This window comes from Mesoplodon mirus (assembly GCF_964341445.2).
Source record: "Mesoplodon mirus genome assembly, chromosome: 13".
In the NCBI taxonomy this organism is placed as follows: domain Eukaryota; kingdom Metazoa; phylum Chordata; class Mammalia; order Artiodactyla; family Ziphiidae; genus Mesoplodon; species Mesoplodon mirus.
In genome coordinates this window covers 85,060,267-85,074,464 of record NC_138989.1, presented here as the reverse complement: position 1 = coordinate 85,074,464, position 14,198 = coordinate 85,060,267, and the positions used below count along the sequence as shown (strand labels likewise).

Here is a 14,198-nt window from a genome sequence, read left to right as displayed (position 1 = left end):
TAAAGACTGTCTAATGCCCATCTTGAATGGGATTTTAGTCCAATCAAATCATCCTTACAGTTGCTGGATACCTTTCTGAGATGTTTTCTTGAAACCCAATTCTGTGTTGCAGAAAAAATTTACACTGATTTAAAAAATAATAACTGAATTTTTGTGAAATCAAAATATAAAAACTATATGCACTGGATAATTTAAACGGTCACGAAATGGGTTTTCTTGCAGCTTTGCTATCTCTAGCGTTAGAGACCTTTTCTCACGAAAAGCATCTAATTTACTGACTCTGAATATAAAGAATTTCATTGGAGGGTAGGGATTTAACTAATATCTAAGCATAGCTACATGTTTAAGCTCTCAGAAAGCCTCTGCTTAAATATCTCAGAAAGTTTCGAGCAGGGGTGGCACTTGCACAGTAACACGTATCAAGTATGTCTTCTTTTAATCGTCTTTTCTTCCAGGATCCACTTCATTGTCTCAGTATCATCAGAATTTTAGGACTGACTATTTTCCTATGAAACGTTTGTTAACCTGATTTATATCATAATTAAAAAATTTAAAAGAGTTAAAATCACAAGTGGAGAGAATGGGCAAACCGTTTTAAATTGGTCAAAAGAAAAAGTAAATAAATAAATAAGCTGGTTGAAGGGTTTTACACGCCCTATCCTGTATCCCTAGACACGCCTCCCCCCCAACCCCCACCCGCGCCACCAAGTACAATCTCCTGTAGCTGCTTTTTCATTTTTCCTTTCGCCTGAGGTTCAAAAGTGCCCATTCCTGACTTCCTAACACCAGTCATGCTTTCTAGGCGTTTCAGATTCTTACAGTGTTTTGTAAAATTCTAAGATCATAGAAATAGATGGGAGATTAAGGATGCATCTCAACACCCTATTTATTTAGGCAGATGAATGAAATGAAAGGGACACTTCAGAGAACTTTCCGGGGCCTGGCGTCTCCTTGAAGCCCCAGAGGAAGCATCACAGGGGAGAGGTCTTGCGGGAGGAGGGTGCAGGGACGTCGCCCGGACTGGGGGAGAACAAGTTGGCATATCCTATTCCGCTCGTATGTTTTGGAAGCGGGGGTGGTCGTGTTTTTCTTATTAATGCGGGCAGACCTCGTTTCACTGCGCTTCACTTGATCGTGCTCTGCAGATGCTGCGTTTTTTACCAGCTGGTTTGTGGCCACCCTGTGTCAGCACGTCTGTCAGCACCAGTTTCTGACAGCATGTGCTCACCTCTTGTCTCTGTGTCACATTTTGGTAATTCTCACAATATTTCCAACTTTTTTTATGATCACTATATTACGTCAGTCTGTGATCAGTGATCTTTGATGTTACTGCTCCGATTCACTGAAAGCTCAGGTGATGGTTAGCATATTTTAGCAATAAAGTATTTTTTTCATCAAGTATGTACATTGTTTTCTTAGGCATAATGCTATGCACACTTAATAGACTATAGTATGGTGTAAGCATAACTTTTATATGCACCAGGAAGTCAAAAAAATCCTGTGACTCACTTTATTGTGGTGGGTCTAGAACCAAACCCACCTGGAGTAATATTTGAGGTCTGCCTGTAGCCAAGAGTGCGTCCTCTGTCTTTCATTTCCATTTTCAGTGTGAAAACCTGATTGGAAATACCAAGGAAATTAGCTATTTGTACCCTTGGGTCTCTGCATTGGTTTAAGTCATGAGAATTGTAATAAGCAGAGCGTATCAATCGAGAAATGATTGAAGATGAGGGTGCCGTGCGCCTCTTGTACAGGAAGCGTCTGTTTGTTGCCTTCCATTTGGAGATGCACAGCCAGTTGTTTTCTGGATGTTTCTCTGATTCCTCCCTCTCTCAGTTTGCCTTCAGAAATCCTGCTGAAGATCTTGTCCTACTTGGATGCGGTGGCCCTGCTGTGTGCCGGATGTGTGAATAGGCGCTTTTATCACCTGGCCAATGACAAGTAAGGAGAAACCCAAATCTCTCTGTCGTGTTTGATGGTGTTTTGCTGGAAGTCGTGAAAACTAGTAGGAGCTTTTTAACCATTTTTTAGAATTTAAAAGAATTTCAAGAGTAGTTTTATACATGAATAGAAATATGTCTAATGTGTGATATTTTCAAAGGCTTGCATTTCTCTGCATCTCTTTGCATGAACTGAAAAAGATGAAGCTTGTTGCTGGTATAACTGTTGGAGAAAGTGGCTTTTGGTCTGCTGCCCGGGAGGGCTTGCTGTCCCCGAGGCAGGCAGACTTACCCACATAGCCTGCAGCAGCACTGTGGAGCCCGCCCCTGACTAACCCCAGCCTGGGCCTTGCAGAGCAGACCCTAAAGAAAGACAAGGAAGGGGCTCCCTTAGGTATGTGTGGGGAGACCCGAAACTTGCCAGCCGTGGAACTTGCTTGGTGGGGAAGCGTAAAGCGGGCGGGATAGGAGAGAACATGCGCTCAGGGAGCCTTTGCCCTGGAAGGCCTTTGCCAGGAGGCCAGTGGAGCGCCCCTGGGCTAGCGGAGATCTGTGAAAAGAGGGATGAAACCCCTTCTTTTGTTTTGTCGCTATGATCTTTGTCTGCAGCTCAGAAGTTTATCTTGGGGGCGAGACAGTGGAATCCTGTAAACTTCTGGTGAGGTTTGTGGTGTCTTGGCTTTGAGGTCCGTCTGTCCTTGAACATCAAAAGATCAGACAAATACTGATCCCACATGGAACCCCCGTATCAGCCAGGGAAAAGAGCGAGATAAAGGGGAATGCAGATTTCACTGGTGGTTTAATAGGGTGAGGAAACGGAGAGTAATAGTTGGAGGGCTGTGATATTGTTGAATCTTGGAACGCAGTGAGCAGGAAACATCTGTACAGTGGTTCTCAGATGCCGGTCCATGGAATGGCTGCATTAGAAAAGCTGGGAGAGTTCAAAAAAATATTTGGATCCCTGGTATGTACATTTCTGCAGATTTTAACTCTGTGTTCTAGAATCTGTGTTTAAAATTTCTCCAGTTTGTACTAATGAACAGCCAAGTTCTCATAATAAGAAGGGGACCTGTATTATTCTCTGGCTGGGCAGGGCGGTTTTCTTATCTCTTAATTTAAAAAGATATTTCCTGTATTAGAGAATACACGTCTGTGTCAGTATACACGCAGTGTCAATTCCTGAAATAGGTCTAGAATGAATGTAGGGCAAGATTTGTGTGTCTCTTTCTTAAAGACCCTTAGTAAGAGATGAAGACATTCACTAAAGCAAAGTTCAGTGAGGCATTTTTCAAGAAAGGGGTCAACTAAATGTTGAAAACAGTAGCTTTTTTGCAGGTTCTTACCTTACTCAAGGATAGAACCCGGACTAGTTAGATAAACTAATAAATTATAAGTTTCTTAGTCCCTGTCACCTCTATCCGAGACCCACACGGGGCAGGCACTGGGCCTCTCCGTGCATCCGTGCGCTCAGCTCTAGTGAGTCTTTGCACACTTGCCCACCCCACTTTCTTGGAAGTAGCTGTCCTCTAAAAAGCTGAACTTCTTAGGAAGTTAGCCTTCATAAGGTTTGTTTCCTTTTTTGGAGGAGAATCTTAATTGTGTCAGTTGAATTGTATTTTTTTAAAAAATTATTTATTTTATTTATTTTTGGCTGCGTTCAGTCTTCATTGCTGCGCGTGGGCTTTCTCTGGTTGCGGAGAGCCGGGGCTACCCTTCGTTGCTGTGCGTGGGCTTCTCATTGTGGTGGCTTCTCCTGTTGCGTAGCACAGGCTCTAGAGCGCAGGCTCAGGAGTTGTGGCACACGGGTTTAGTTGCTCCGTGGCCTGTGGGATCTTCCCAGACCAGGGCTCAAACCCGTGTCCCCTGTATCGGCAAGCAGATTCTTAACCACTGCGCCACCAGGAAAGTCCCTGAATTGTATTTTTAAGAGTGTGCTTTCATAGCCAGACTTCATAAAAGGATGTATTAACAACTGGATAGGTAAACGATGAATGTTTCTGGAAAGTTAGTGGTACTTTCCAAGCATTGTCTGAGGAGAGGACAGGAGCCCTGCTGTAGCCGATTACACTGCTGACTTTCCGGAGACCCGCTGCAAGGGTGGCATCTCCCTGGTGCCCTGCCGTTTCGGTGGCGCTGCCACCCTGCCCTGCGTAGGGCAGCCCTTGGCCTGAGCACCAGTCTCTGCGTGGGGTAACAGGGAGGCCTACATCGGGCTGGATCTGGATCATCACATGGGGGGTTATTTTCCAGCCCTCTGGGAAACACTGTTTATCAAAACATTAAATTGGCCCTATGTCCAGAACAACCTGACTGAAGTTCTTCTGTGCTTGACGGATAGTCATATTAGACAAATATGCTCTTGTCCTTAAATCTGCTTTAGCTTTTTAACAAGGTGGAGCATTTTGTGATCACGAAATGAATGCATTTGGGTTTGGGGACTGTCAAAAGCATCCTAAACTTGAACTTTGTGTTTTATAAATAATCAAGGGGAACAATATATGTAATATTTTAATTCCGTAAGACATTTTCATTCTCTTGAGGCTCCACTGACCGTGAATTAAGTGAGATAATGTGTGTGAAAATGGTTCATCTCAGGAGTGTTAGGATGGTTACTGTAACCAGCCGAGGGTGTGGAGTCGCATTCCACCGTTGTGGGTGATTGGCTCTCTGAATGTGGATACCATTGTTTGAACCCATTTCTTTGCGCTGTTGAAGCGGCAGCGACAGGCAGGGGTTGAGGCTGCGTGGATTCAGTGGCAGTTCTGTCACTTACATACAGATCTGGGCGAGGGCACTTTGCATCTGGGCCTCAGTCACATCATCGGTTCAGTGGGGACAGTAGTAGTTGCTGCTTCGTGGGTTTGCTGGGGGGATGCAGTGAGTTAATGCATACGAAGTGCTGAAGCAGCACTCAACACCTGGTACTCAAAAATGTTAACTGTCACTGTTAGTTGTCATTAATCATCTTTATTTTTTTCCTCTTTGTGCAAGCAGTCCATGTTCATTGTTGAAAAATTAAAATATAGAAAGGAAAAAGAACATACAATTACATACATGTCAGTTACTGTTAACATTTCTCTGTGTGTGTATATATCTGTATCTATCTATCTATCTATATAAAACTCCTTTCTGCTCTTTTCAAAAACACGTATGCATTTAAGATAGGGAATCATATTGTATACACTTCCTGCTTTTTTCTATAACTGATCTTCTATTCAATTATTGGTGTAAGACGGCAGTTCTTATTAGGGATGGTACCAAATAATATGAGATCACTCACTTTAACTCAGCCCCGGGAAGCAAGCTTTTCCTGTTAGTGTGTGTTTCTAGGGCTGGTGAATCTAAAACGCTTAGCTCACACTACAGTTCAGTTTAACATATGAACAACTGTAAGTGTTCAGCTTGACTTGTTCATGGAAATAGACTATTTAAAAATGATTGCATATCTCTAATTTAATATATTCCTATTACAAGTGCATTACAGTGTCTCTTAGACAGTTAACATATTTCCTCTCTTCCCCCAGTTTTATTTGGATCAGAATCTACTCAACTGCCTTTTCACCTAAACGATCTAATTGGAAATTTAATTCAGTAGAGAAGACAGCCGTGTCTATGAACTCACTGTCAGTTGGGGATAAAGAAGCTGGATATTGGAAGAAAGAATATATTACAAAACAAATAGCGTCTGTAAAAGCAGCTCTAGCTCGGGTTCTCAAACCTCTCCACCCTTACACAGGCCTCCCAGTTAAGACCAAAGAGGCCCTCAGGTAGGCAGGCGTGGCTTCTTGGGGTGGGCGTGTGGTGGTCGTGAGAGGGCCGTTAAACACTGAGATGCACCATCACCTTAAAGAAGAAGGGTGATGTAAGTTCCGAGTATTGTGTATGTGGGACCGATGTGTGGTTTGTATTGTGTATATGGGACTGATGTGTGGTTTGTATTGTGTATGTGGGACCGATGTGTGGTTTGTATTGTGAGGGACTGTTGGATATTTTGTGCTTTTGTGTATCTATAAAATACATAGTATTTTCCTATTCCATATATTTGGTTCAAAGGTTTTATGAAAAGCAGAAGCAGCCTGGTCGCCAGCTGTAGTAAAGCAGGAGGTTCATTCAAGGCATCCCTTCACGGGCAGAGCCCTTTGTGTTGTTTATGTATCTATCGCCAGTTCCTGGAACAGAGCAGCTGTTCTGTGAGTGTTTGTTAGGTGAGGAGATAAGTCCTAAGAGAGAACTGTTGTGACTTGAAAATTTATGTCGGGCATGTTCTAGGAACTTTGGCTTTGGCTTTTAGGATACCAGGTGCTTTAGAGTTGACATGTGATAGACTGCAGTTTTTTTGTTTTTTGTGGATTTTTTTTTGCCACTAGGCAGACATTTTTGTTTGCTTTTCTTTCTTCAGAATATCTGGTTTAGGTTGGGTAATTATACTGAAAGAAAATAGTGGAAGAGAGCACATCCTGGAGCACGTTGATCTGTCCATCAATGACTCGTCAGTCACAGCCGTGTGGTATGGCCAAGACTGGCCACGTCTTGTCACACTGTCAACCTTAGATTTGTGTGGGGTGACGCCAGTGTTCATGAACCGGTCTCAAACTCCCATCAAAAACGGGTGAGTACTAACAGCAGAACCTCTGGGTGAGGACATCGTATATGTCAGTGCCAGCTGGCCTTCCTTTTGTCATTAAAAATACCAGTGGTGTATTTTAACTTGATTGCATCTTAAAGCCTTCCTTTCATTCTGGATCACTATCATATAGGAAAAGCAGGGGTTTCTCACATCGATGGCTAAGCCTGAGCTTCAGCTCCTCATACCTTGGTTATCTATAACTTAGGGAATGATATTCTCATAGTAATTTCCCGGATGATAGATGGCCGGCCTTTGGAAGTTTTTAGTTTTAACCATTTTAACACAAAGATATATAAAACTATTATATTTTCCTTCTTTAGTAAGGGATAATCATAGTTTAAATGTTTAAATGTTAATAAATAGCTTAAATGTTAATCATAGTTTAAATAATCATAGTTTAAACACTAGATCATGAAGTCATTAATTTTTTTTATGTGCTTCTGTGTTGAACTTGGCTAGATATGCAGTCTTGTGCAGGTGACTTTTCTGTGCCTCTCTTTTGTCATCTGTAAAATGGGGTGATGACAGTCGTGATGTAGTGTTTAGCATGCGTGGCTGCTGTGAAGAAGAGCGCAACATTTCATCATCAAATGCATAAGTCAGATGCGTGTGTGTCATATCGCTGATGCTCACTGAGCACTTATTACTATTCTGTCACGAGATGGCTTTGTCGTGGGTTCATACTCATTGTCAGGCTTTTGCTTTTCCCAAGAACTCTCTCATGCTCACTTTTCTCACCACTCGTCGTTTTCTTCCAAAAGCTGGACTGTGGCACACGTAGCACCCTGACCTCCTGACATAAAATGTATGGAAACGCGAAGGTAGCTGCCTTCTCCGTCTCCTGTGTTGGTTTCCTGCCCCCGGCCGCCTCCTTCCCGCTTTCAGGCCCCTGTGACCTGGCAGGGCATCTGCGGGCGCTGTTCTTACCACCTTATGAGCTGCAGCCCCACCGCGGGCTTCTCTCCCAGCCCTTGCCATGGAAGGTGTTGAGATCTCACTTTAGGGTCTGCATCTCCACAGAAGAACCACCTTCTTTCCTGGTTCCCCTGCGTACAGACACATTTGAATGGTACCTTTATTTGCATAAATCTCTGAAATTCTGTATGGTATCATGACGGACCCCATATTTTTCTAATGCAGTCTTTAGGTTTTATGCACCATGAAATTATATTTGGAGAATGAGTTTGCAACCTCTGTACTAGTTTGAACACTATGTTATTTGATATCATGAGATATTGTTTACAGGGATTAGGACAGAATTGTTAACATCAATTAAATGATCATGAAAGTTCATAAATGGATAGTGTTGAATTGTAAAGCTCAGTTAAAGATACTGTGTTCCTGAAATTGTCATCCAGGTCAGGAATACTAGATATTGCACAGTGACAGAAATGCCAAGATTCATTGGGAAAATTCATTGTATTTAATTTATATACATTAAAACTCAGTGGACTTCAGACAGCACTTGATAAACAGTGGTGAACAAACACTGAAAGTGTTTTTCAGGAATCTCTTTTGATCGGCACTTTTATCTCAAGTTTGTGAGCAGATGCTTTCATCGTGCGGAAGCAAATCCTTGTGCGCGTCTGTTTGACAGCAGAGGAGAGACTTGGTGATTCGGATTTGGGTCTTTCTTGTTTCCTCCGTGAGACTTTTTTTTTAAAACAGTGAAAGCCTTCTCTATGTAATTTGCAGTTTGCGTGTCCCTGTCATATGTGCCTTCCTGGTCGGACACTTTACGCTGTCACTGTGGCCAGCGTTTTCCATTCTGCAGGTGAAGCCCTGCGTCCCGAACTTCTGAGAAGCGTGGGGTAGATGTCAGCCTTAGTTTCTGCGCCAGGACGAACCTGTGAGGCCAAGGCAAAGGGGGACCAGCATGTTCTCTGTGGAGTCCGTCCAGCTGGTCTGGAGCCTTGCGTCTGAGGGTGCGGGCTTCGGGCACATTGAGGGGTGTTCTCCCAGCCCCAGGGCCTCGTGGCCACACTGATGATGTCACAGCAGTGACGGCGGCGTGCGCTCTGGGGAGGTTCTCTCATTTCCCTCCCTCGAAGGTGGGGCCGTCTCCCTGGACACAGGTGACCGTCACGCTGAGACAGCGTGTAGGGCTGGAGCTAAGGTTTCAGCTCCGGTTCCCAGCCTGGCGTTCAGCTTCCCCCGAGTGCTGAGCATATTTTTAGGTTCTCCCTCACGCGCACACTCACTGAATGCCTCTCCCTGACCAGTGTAGTTCTCAGCGCGAGAAACTCTCTGAGTGAGGGGCCAGGATGGTCTGGCAGCCGGGCATCTGGTTGCCACGCTTACAGCCCCCTCTGCTTTGAAACAGTGCACGGAGGAATGCCTTGGCTTTTAACGTCTTCTGCTTAACGAACAGTTGAATACCTGTCACCTGTTGGCGTGTGTCTTATGTGCTGGAGGCGCACCCTTGGCCCCAGCTCCTTGGAGACTTTCCTCTGGTGCTGAGCTGTGTTAATTGACCACTGAGATTGCCTCTCCCTCAGGGTTTCCTGAATTGCCTCTGGGAATGACAGACATCTCCGCCTACCATGATAGAGCGAATAGAATGCTTCATTCTGTTGATTTTATGTGTCATGATGAACAGTAGAGCTGAGTTGTGTTTTCTTACACATTTGAGTTACTTACTCTTAGACACTAATTCTAATATCCAGTTCATGCTGTATCTCCTTCATGAAAACACTCATGATTTTGGTTTAAATTTATTTTCCGACGTTACAGTTTTCACTGTCTCTGAGCTATTCTTGATAATAACTTTAAAAGGTTAACCTGCTTTCAGGCAGCCTACTAGACCCCCTACTGTTTTGTCATTTAAGGGATTTCATCTTCGCTTGTGCATCCCATACATTGAGAATCTACTGCTGATGGTAGCGTTGTGCTGGGTTTTGAGGGGAAGAGGATAGAAGACGGTTCTTCCTCTCCCTCACCTGTGTGATTCTTCAGCTCACTGCTGACGGGGCCGTAGAGTTGACAGTAAGAGCGGGGGTGGGGAGAATTATCCATTTTGCCTTTTATTTATACAAGTTGTTTCTCCTCATTAGCAATGTGTGCATGATTAGCATGTTCTTAATAGTCTTTTTAGATGTGCCCAGGAGAATCGACAACACGGGGGAAGCCAGAGCTCATTTCTCTCTCTCCTTTCTTTGGCATGATGTTCAAAGACCTCGATGGCATTCTTTAATTGCAAAGTACAACCTGAGTCACTTAACCGAGTCCACCATGCTTGGCTGTGACCGGCTGATCCGGATCTTCTGCCTGCACCCGGGCCTTGTGGTGGGGCTCTGGAAGGTAAGCCCAGCCCGTACCTGCCACGTTTGCTCCCGTCGTGCATGGGGTCAAGGGTTAAGTCCTTTAGACGTTCAGTGACCGCACCCGCCCGCGGACCTCCTGTTCCCCGCTGCCTGGCCCTTGTGCCTTCGCGGCGGGTCTGCCTTTCTGCCCTCGCCTGTGACACACGAGCCCTTCCCGCCGGGCGCTTTGGCTCACGTTACCCCTTGAACATCCTGGGACTTTCCCCTTCCTCCTCCAGCCGGTCCACGTTCCATCCTTCTGCTCCTTTCATGCCCTTCCTCTGCCAGAGCGTCTCCTGTGCGTTTAACCTGGGGCCCTCAGGCGCGTCTCGCCCGGAGCCGTGTAAGGATGGCAGCTCCCAAGTTGACTCTGGGAATAGCACTCACGTCTGTACACGACGGCCAGGCGGAACCCAGGTCCCCACGCCAGCCTCCGGACCTTTTCTTTCCTCGTCCCGCTCTTGCCGTCGGGTCGTCTTTCTCCCTCACTCCCTCTGTACAAGGTGACTGGGGGCCAGGCAGCACTTGGCTCGCTCTGGGTTCTTGAGTTGGTCCATCCGGGTTGGCCGAGCAGGTGCCAGGACTCTGGTTGACCTGATCGTCCCATCGGCCACTGGAGGAGGGCAGCTTCAGGCTGCCGTCCGGGTCACCTTCCCCTGGCAGGGCAGCTGTGCCCGGGGAGAAACGGGTGTCGGCTCCTGTGCCATCCTGTCCTGTCTCCTGCTGCCCGACCTGCTGATGAGTGGACTTCGAGTCTAATCCCTCCCACTGGGTTTGCCAAGTCAAACGGGTCCTGCCACAGCTGCTGAGTGTGTGTGGGATTAGCCTTGTGAAGTTCTTACCAGCCTTCTCTTCATCTTTGAAAAGACTCTGAAACAACCTGGAACTAACAAAATATATTTCCACAGTCATCGTATGTCAGACAGCACTTGGATGTTTCATAAATACTAGGGTGTTAATCCTTTTGGTACCACATGCTCTGCGTATTTGGGTGCAGTGTGGTCCTGCTATCAGTGTGACAGATAAGTCTTATTAGACAGTGATAATGCGTTGGCACTGCGGGAATCTTAGATTGTAAGAAACCACATCTATCTGTAAGATGAATGTGCTGCGATCTTCACAATGACCTTATGAAAAATTAAAATATTTCAGTTGAAAAATGTATTTTTTTTCAGAGGGAGGAAGAACTGGCTTTTGTTATGGCAAATCTTCATTTCCACCACCTTGTGGAGAGGAGCACGTTAGGCTCGGCTGCTATGTATGTATTCGAATGTGGTGTGTTAAATTCTGTACAGTCAGCATAAAGGATTCGGAGTTGATACCGTCTTAATATCCTGAGAATAGCTACAGAGACGTTCTGTCTTTAATCAGTAGACAGAAGCCAACAGACAAAATTATGTAGCTGTTGCTAAAAACACTGGATTATCCGTCAGTAGCTGTTTGCTTTATTTGTTTGGGTTCAGGGTGACGCACCTTGTGGAGTATGATTTATAGGGCAGGGAAGCTTCATTACTACAAGATGCTAGTGCACTGAGGTGCTGCAGGTTCTCTGCAGTAGTTTGCATTTTCATGTCTTGAAAGGCAGGCAGACCCATGGCCCACTTGGCCTGACCGGCAGATGTGTTTTTGCTTGGTCGGGACAGCGTGTCTGTTGATGACCTTCGGGGCATCAGGTGGGAGACATGCTTTCCGGCTCACTGCTCCTTTCACCCTTCCCCTGGGGCTGAGACTCCCACATGCCTTTATTTTATTTATTTCTTTCTTTTGAACGTGAAATGCTCCCCAGTGCTTCTGAGTTTGTTACCTCATGTGGTAACGCATTTCTTACTGAATGAAAACTCGTTCATTGTGGCTTTGGGTCTTCTTCCGGGGGAGTCCCCGAGCTGTAGGTCTGTTGTTGGGTGCATTTTCCTGCTGCGCATTCAGCCCGAGACTGCGGAGCGGAGCTGCTGCCCCCGGTGGATTTCAGAACCATGTTCTGTCATGGTGGTCTGGGGATGCGCAGGGAACACACGCGTCTGCCCGTTTGTATGGACGTTGGTAGAAGGAACGGGGGGCCATTCTTCTGCGTCTGTGGTGCTGAACGTGAGTGGGACTCTGTAGAGGGTTGATGGGAGCTGGTGCTTTGAAGGGGTGTTGATGTTTTAAAGAGTATTTCCAATTCAAGCATTTTACCTCTGGTGTTGACAGATACGTTTTGTTTTGCTTTTTAGCCCCTACGAGCTGCCTCCTCATACCCCCCTTTTGGATGACAGCCCCGAGTGTGGACTGAGTGGCTACCAACTCCATGTTGATATGCACAGCGGGGGAGTTTTCTGCCTGTGTGGCACATTTCGCAACCTCTCCACCAGCAAAGGTGAAACTCATTGAGTCTTTTGTTTCAGAGTGGAATTCCAAGGCTGGAGAGGCGGGGGGACCACGTTTTACATCTGAGTTAAGAATTGCCGCCTGGCTGGCCCCTTAACGGCGTCCTGGCCCTCCATCCTCCCAGACCCTGATCACTAGGACTTGTGCAGATGCTGGCTCTGCCTCTGTCATCACCGTCACCCCTGCTCTGCCTTCTGGAATATTCTCTGCTCAGCCTCTCTACTGGCGCTTATTGCTTTGCCCTCCCACATCCGCCCTCTCCCACCCCAACTTCTTCTCTTCTTTCTCAGAGGAATTTGGTAGATTTGCCAGCAGGGCCAGTGTAGAGCCCGTCCAGGATGAGAATAAAGGCAGTGAGCCCTCTGTACTGCACCAGCGTTTATCACGCTCACGGAAGCCGAGAAACGGACTGGGGTGGACAGAGGAGGGAAGGGACGCCAGTCAAGAGGAGGAAAAGCAGGAATGCAGTGTGCCCTGCCCTGGTTTCTCTGACTGGTTCCTCTTGCCCTCTTTCCTCTGTATCCCATGACCTTGAAGTTCAGTGTAGAGACTTGCATAGACTGAAGTTTAATATTTGTCGTAAGAATATTTTACAGGGGAAACTATGCACTTCGTTTCTGAATACCCTGTTCCCAGAATTCTTTTAGCTAATGGATTTGACATCCATTAATACTCCTTGCCCAAATCAGTTTTTCTGAGTTTAGAAAATGGTGGTTTTAAAATTATGTCATTGTGTCCACATTTATTAGCTGAGCTTTTGTAAAGAGCTTTCCTTCATCAACTGGGTGGATTCCTGTAATGGCAGGGTAAGTGCTTGCATCTTTTCTCTTTTAACCACCAATTTTCAGATTAGGAAATTGATATAATTGTCGCCTCCTGTGGTGGGAAACGGTTTTGAGTGCACTCTCTCCTCTCTGTCTTTCTTGTTTAGTGTCACTTTGGACTCTTCGGTTTTTATTTACTCAGTAATTTATAATCAATTACAGACATTATTCTTTGTGAAGCTAAGTTTGTTCTTTGTGAAGTCCCCAGTTTGGTCAGGGGGATCCACTTCAGGCTGGCTTCTGTGCCCTTTTCATAATCTCCTTTTTTCTCTGAGCTGTCTTTGCATTTGTCTCGGGAAGATTTCTAGATTTTTCTGTGCTTGATGGTACTTCTGATAGAACTGTGACAAATGTGTATATTAACATAGGGTGGATTGACATCTTCGTCATTGATTTATCCTACCCATAAATGTGGAGTTTCTTTCAGTTTGTTCAGAAATACTTTTATGTCTTGTAGGAGTGTATCAGAATTTTCTTCATACTAATTTTGCACATTTCTTAAGATTTTAGTAAGTATTTCATCTTTGTTATTTCTGGTATTATATCTCCTAATTGTTTTGTAATGTCTTTGTGTGGTTTTGGCCTCAGGCCACTGCTGATCCGATAGAATGAGTTGGGAAGTATTCCTAACTCTTGAATTTTTTGGAGGATTTTGGATACAATTGGCAGTATTTCTTAAGTGGTTGGTGGAATTCACCTGTGAAGCCATCAAGGCCTGGAGCTTGCTTCGTGGGAAGGTTTTAAACTACAGTTTCAATTTCCTTTACAGATGTATGGCTATTTAGGTTATCTATTTCTTCTTGTGTGAGCTTTGGTATGTTGTGTCTTTCAAGCAATTTGCCTAAATATTAAATAGGTTAAGATTGATCAGTGGGTTAAGGGATTTTTTAGCCTGCTTCTTCTACTGTAAATTTCTCCATGAATGTTTACCAGATGATGGGTACTTATATCCATCATCTTATTAGAGATTGTAAAATGGTGATCCCCTAATTCTGTCATTCCTTCTACATCTATTATTAGCATTCTTTTATAAAGAAGGGTTTTCTATTATCAACTATTTAATTACCACGAAATATAATTAATACACGAAAGGCATGGTACATGCTTAATTCTTTGTTAATTTACAACATAGTGATTA

At 44.9% G+C, this 14,198-nt stretch overlaps 1 protein-coding gene across 3 annotated transcripts in view; it reads left to right on the top strand.

Annotated features, from left to right (window-relative positions):
- FBXO15 (F-box protein 15) overlaps nt 1-14,198 on the top strand; it is a gene marked incomplete at its 5' end in the record, with an annotated part of 119,973 nt that overhangs the window by 10,414 nt on the left and 95,361 nt on the right. For 2 of the 3 annotated variants that reach the window (XM_082640760.1, XM_082640759.1), the window contains 6 exons: nt 1,837-1,941; nt 5,465-5,707; nt 6,340-6,549; nt 9,741-9,867; nt 11,045-11,127; nt 12,083-12,225. In XM_082640760.1, coding sequence (XP_082496886.1) covers nt 1,837-1,941; nt 5,465-5,707; nt 6,340-6,549; nt 9,741-9,867; nt 11,045-11,127; nt 12,083-12,225 — 911 coding nt within the window. The remainder of the gene's footprint in view (nt 1-1,836; nt 1,942-5,464; nt 5,708-6,339; nt 6,550-9,740; nt 9,868-11,044; nt 11,128-12,082; nt 12,226-14,198) is intronic. The other variant, XM_082640761.1, reaches the window with a different exon arrangement.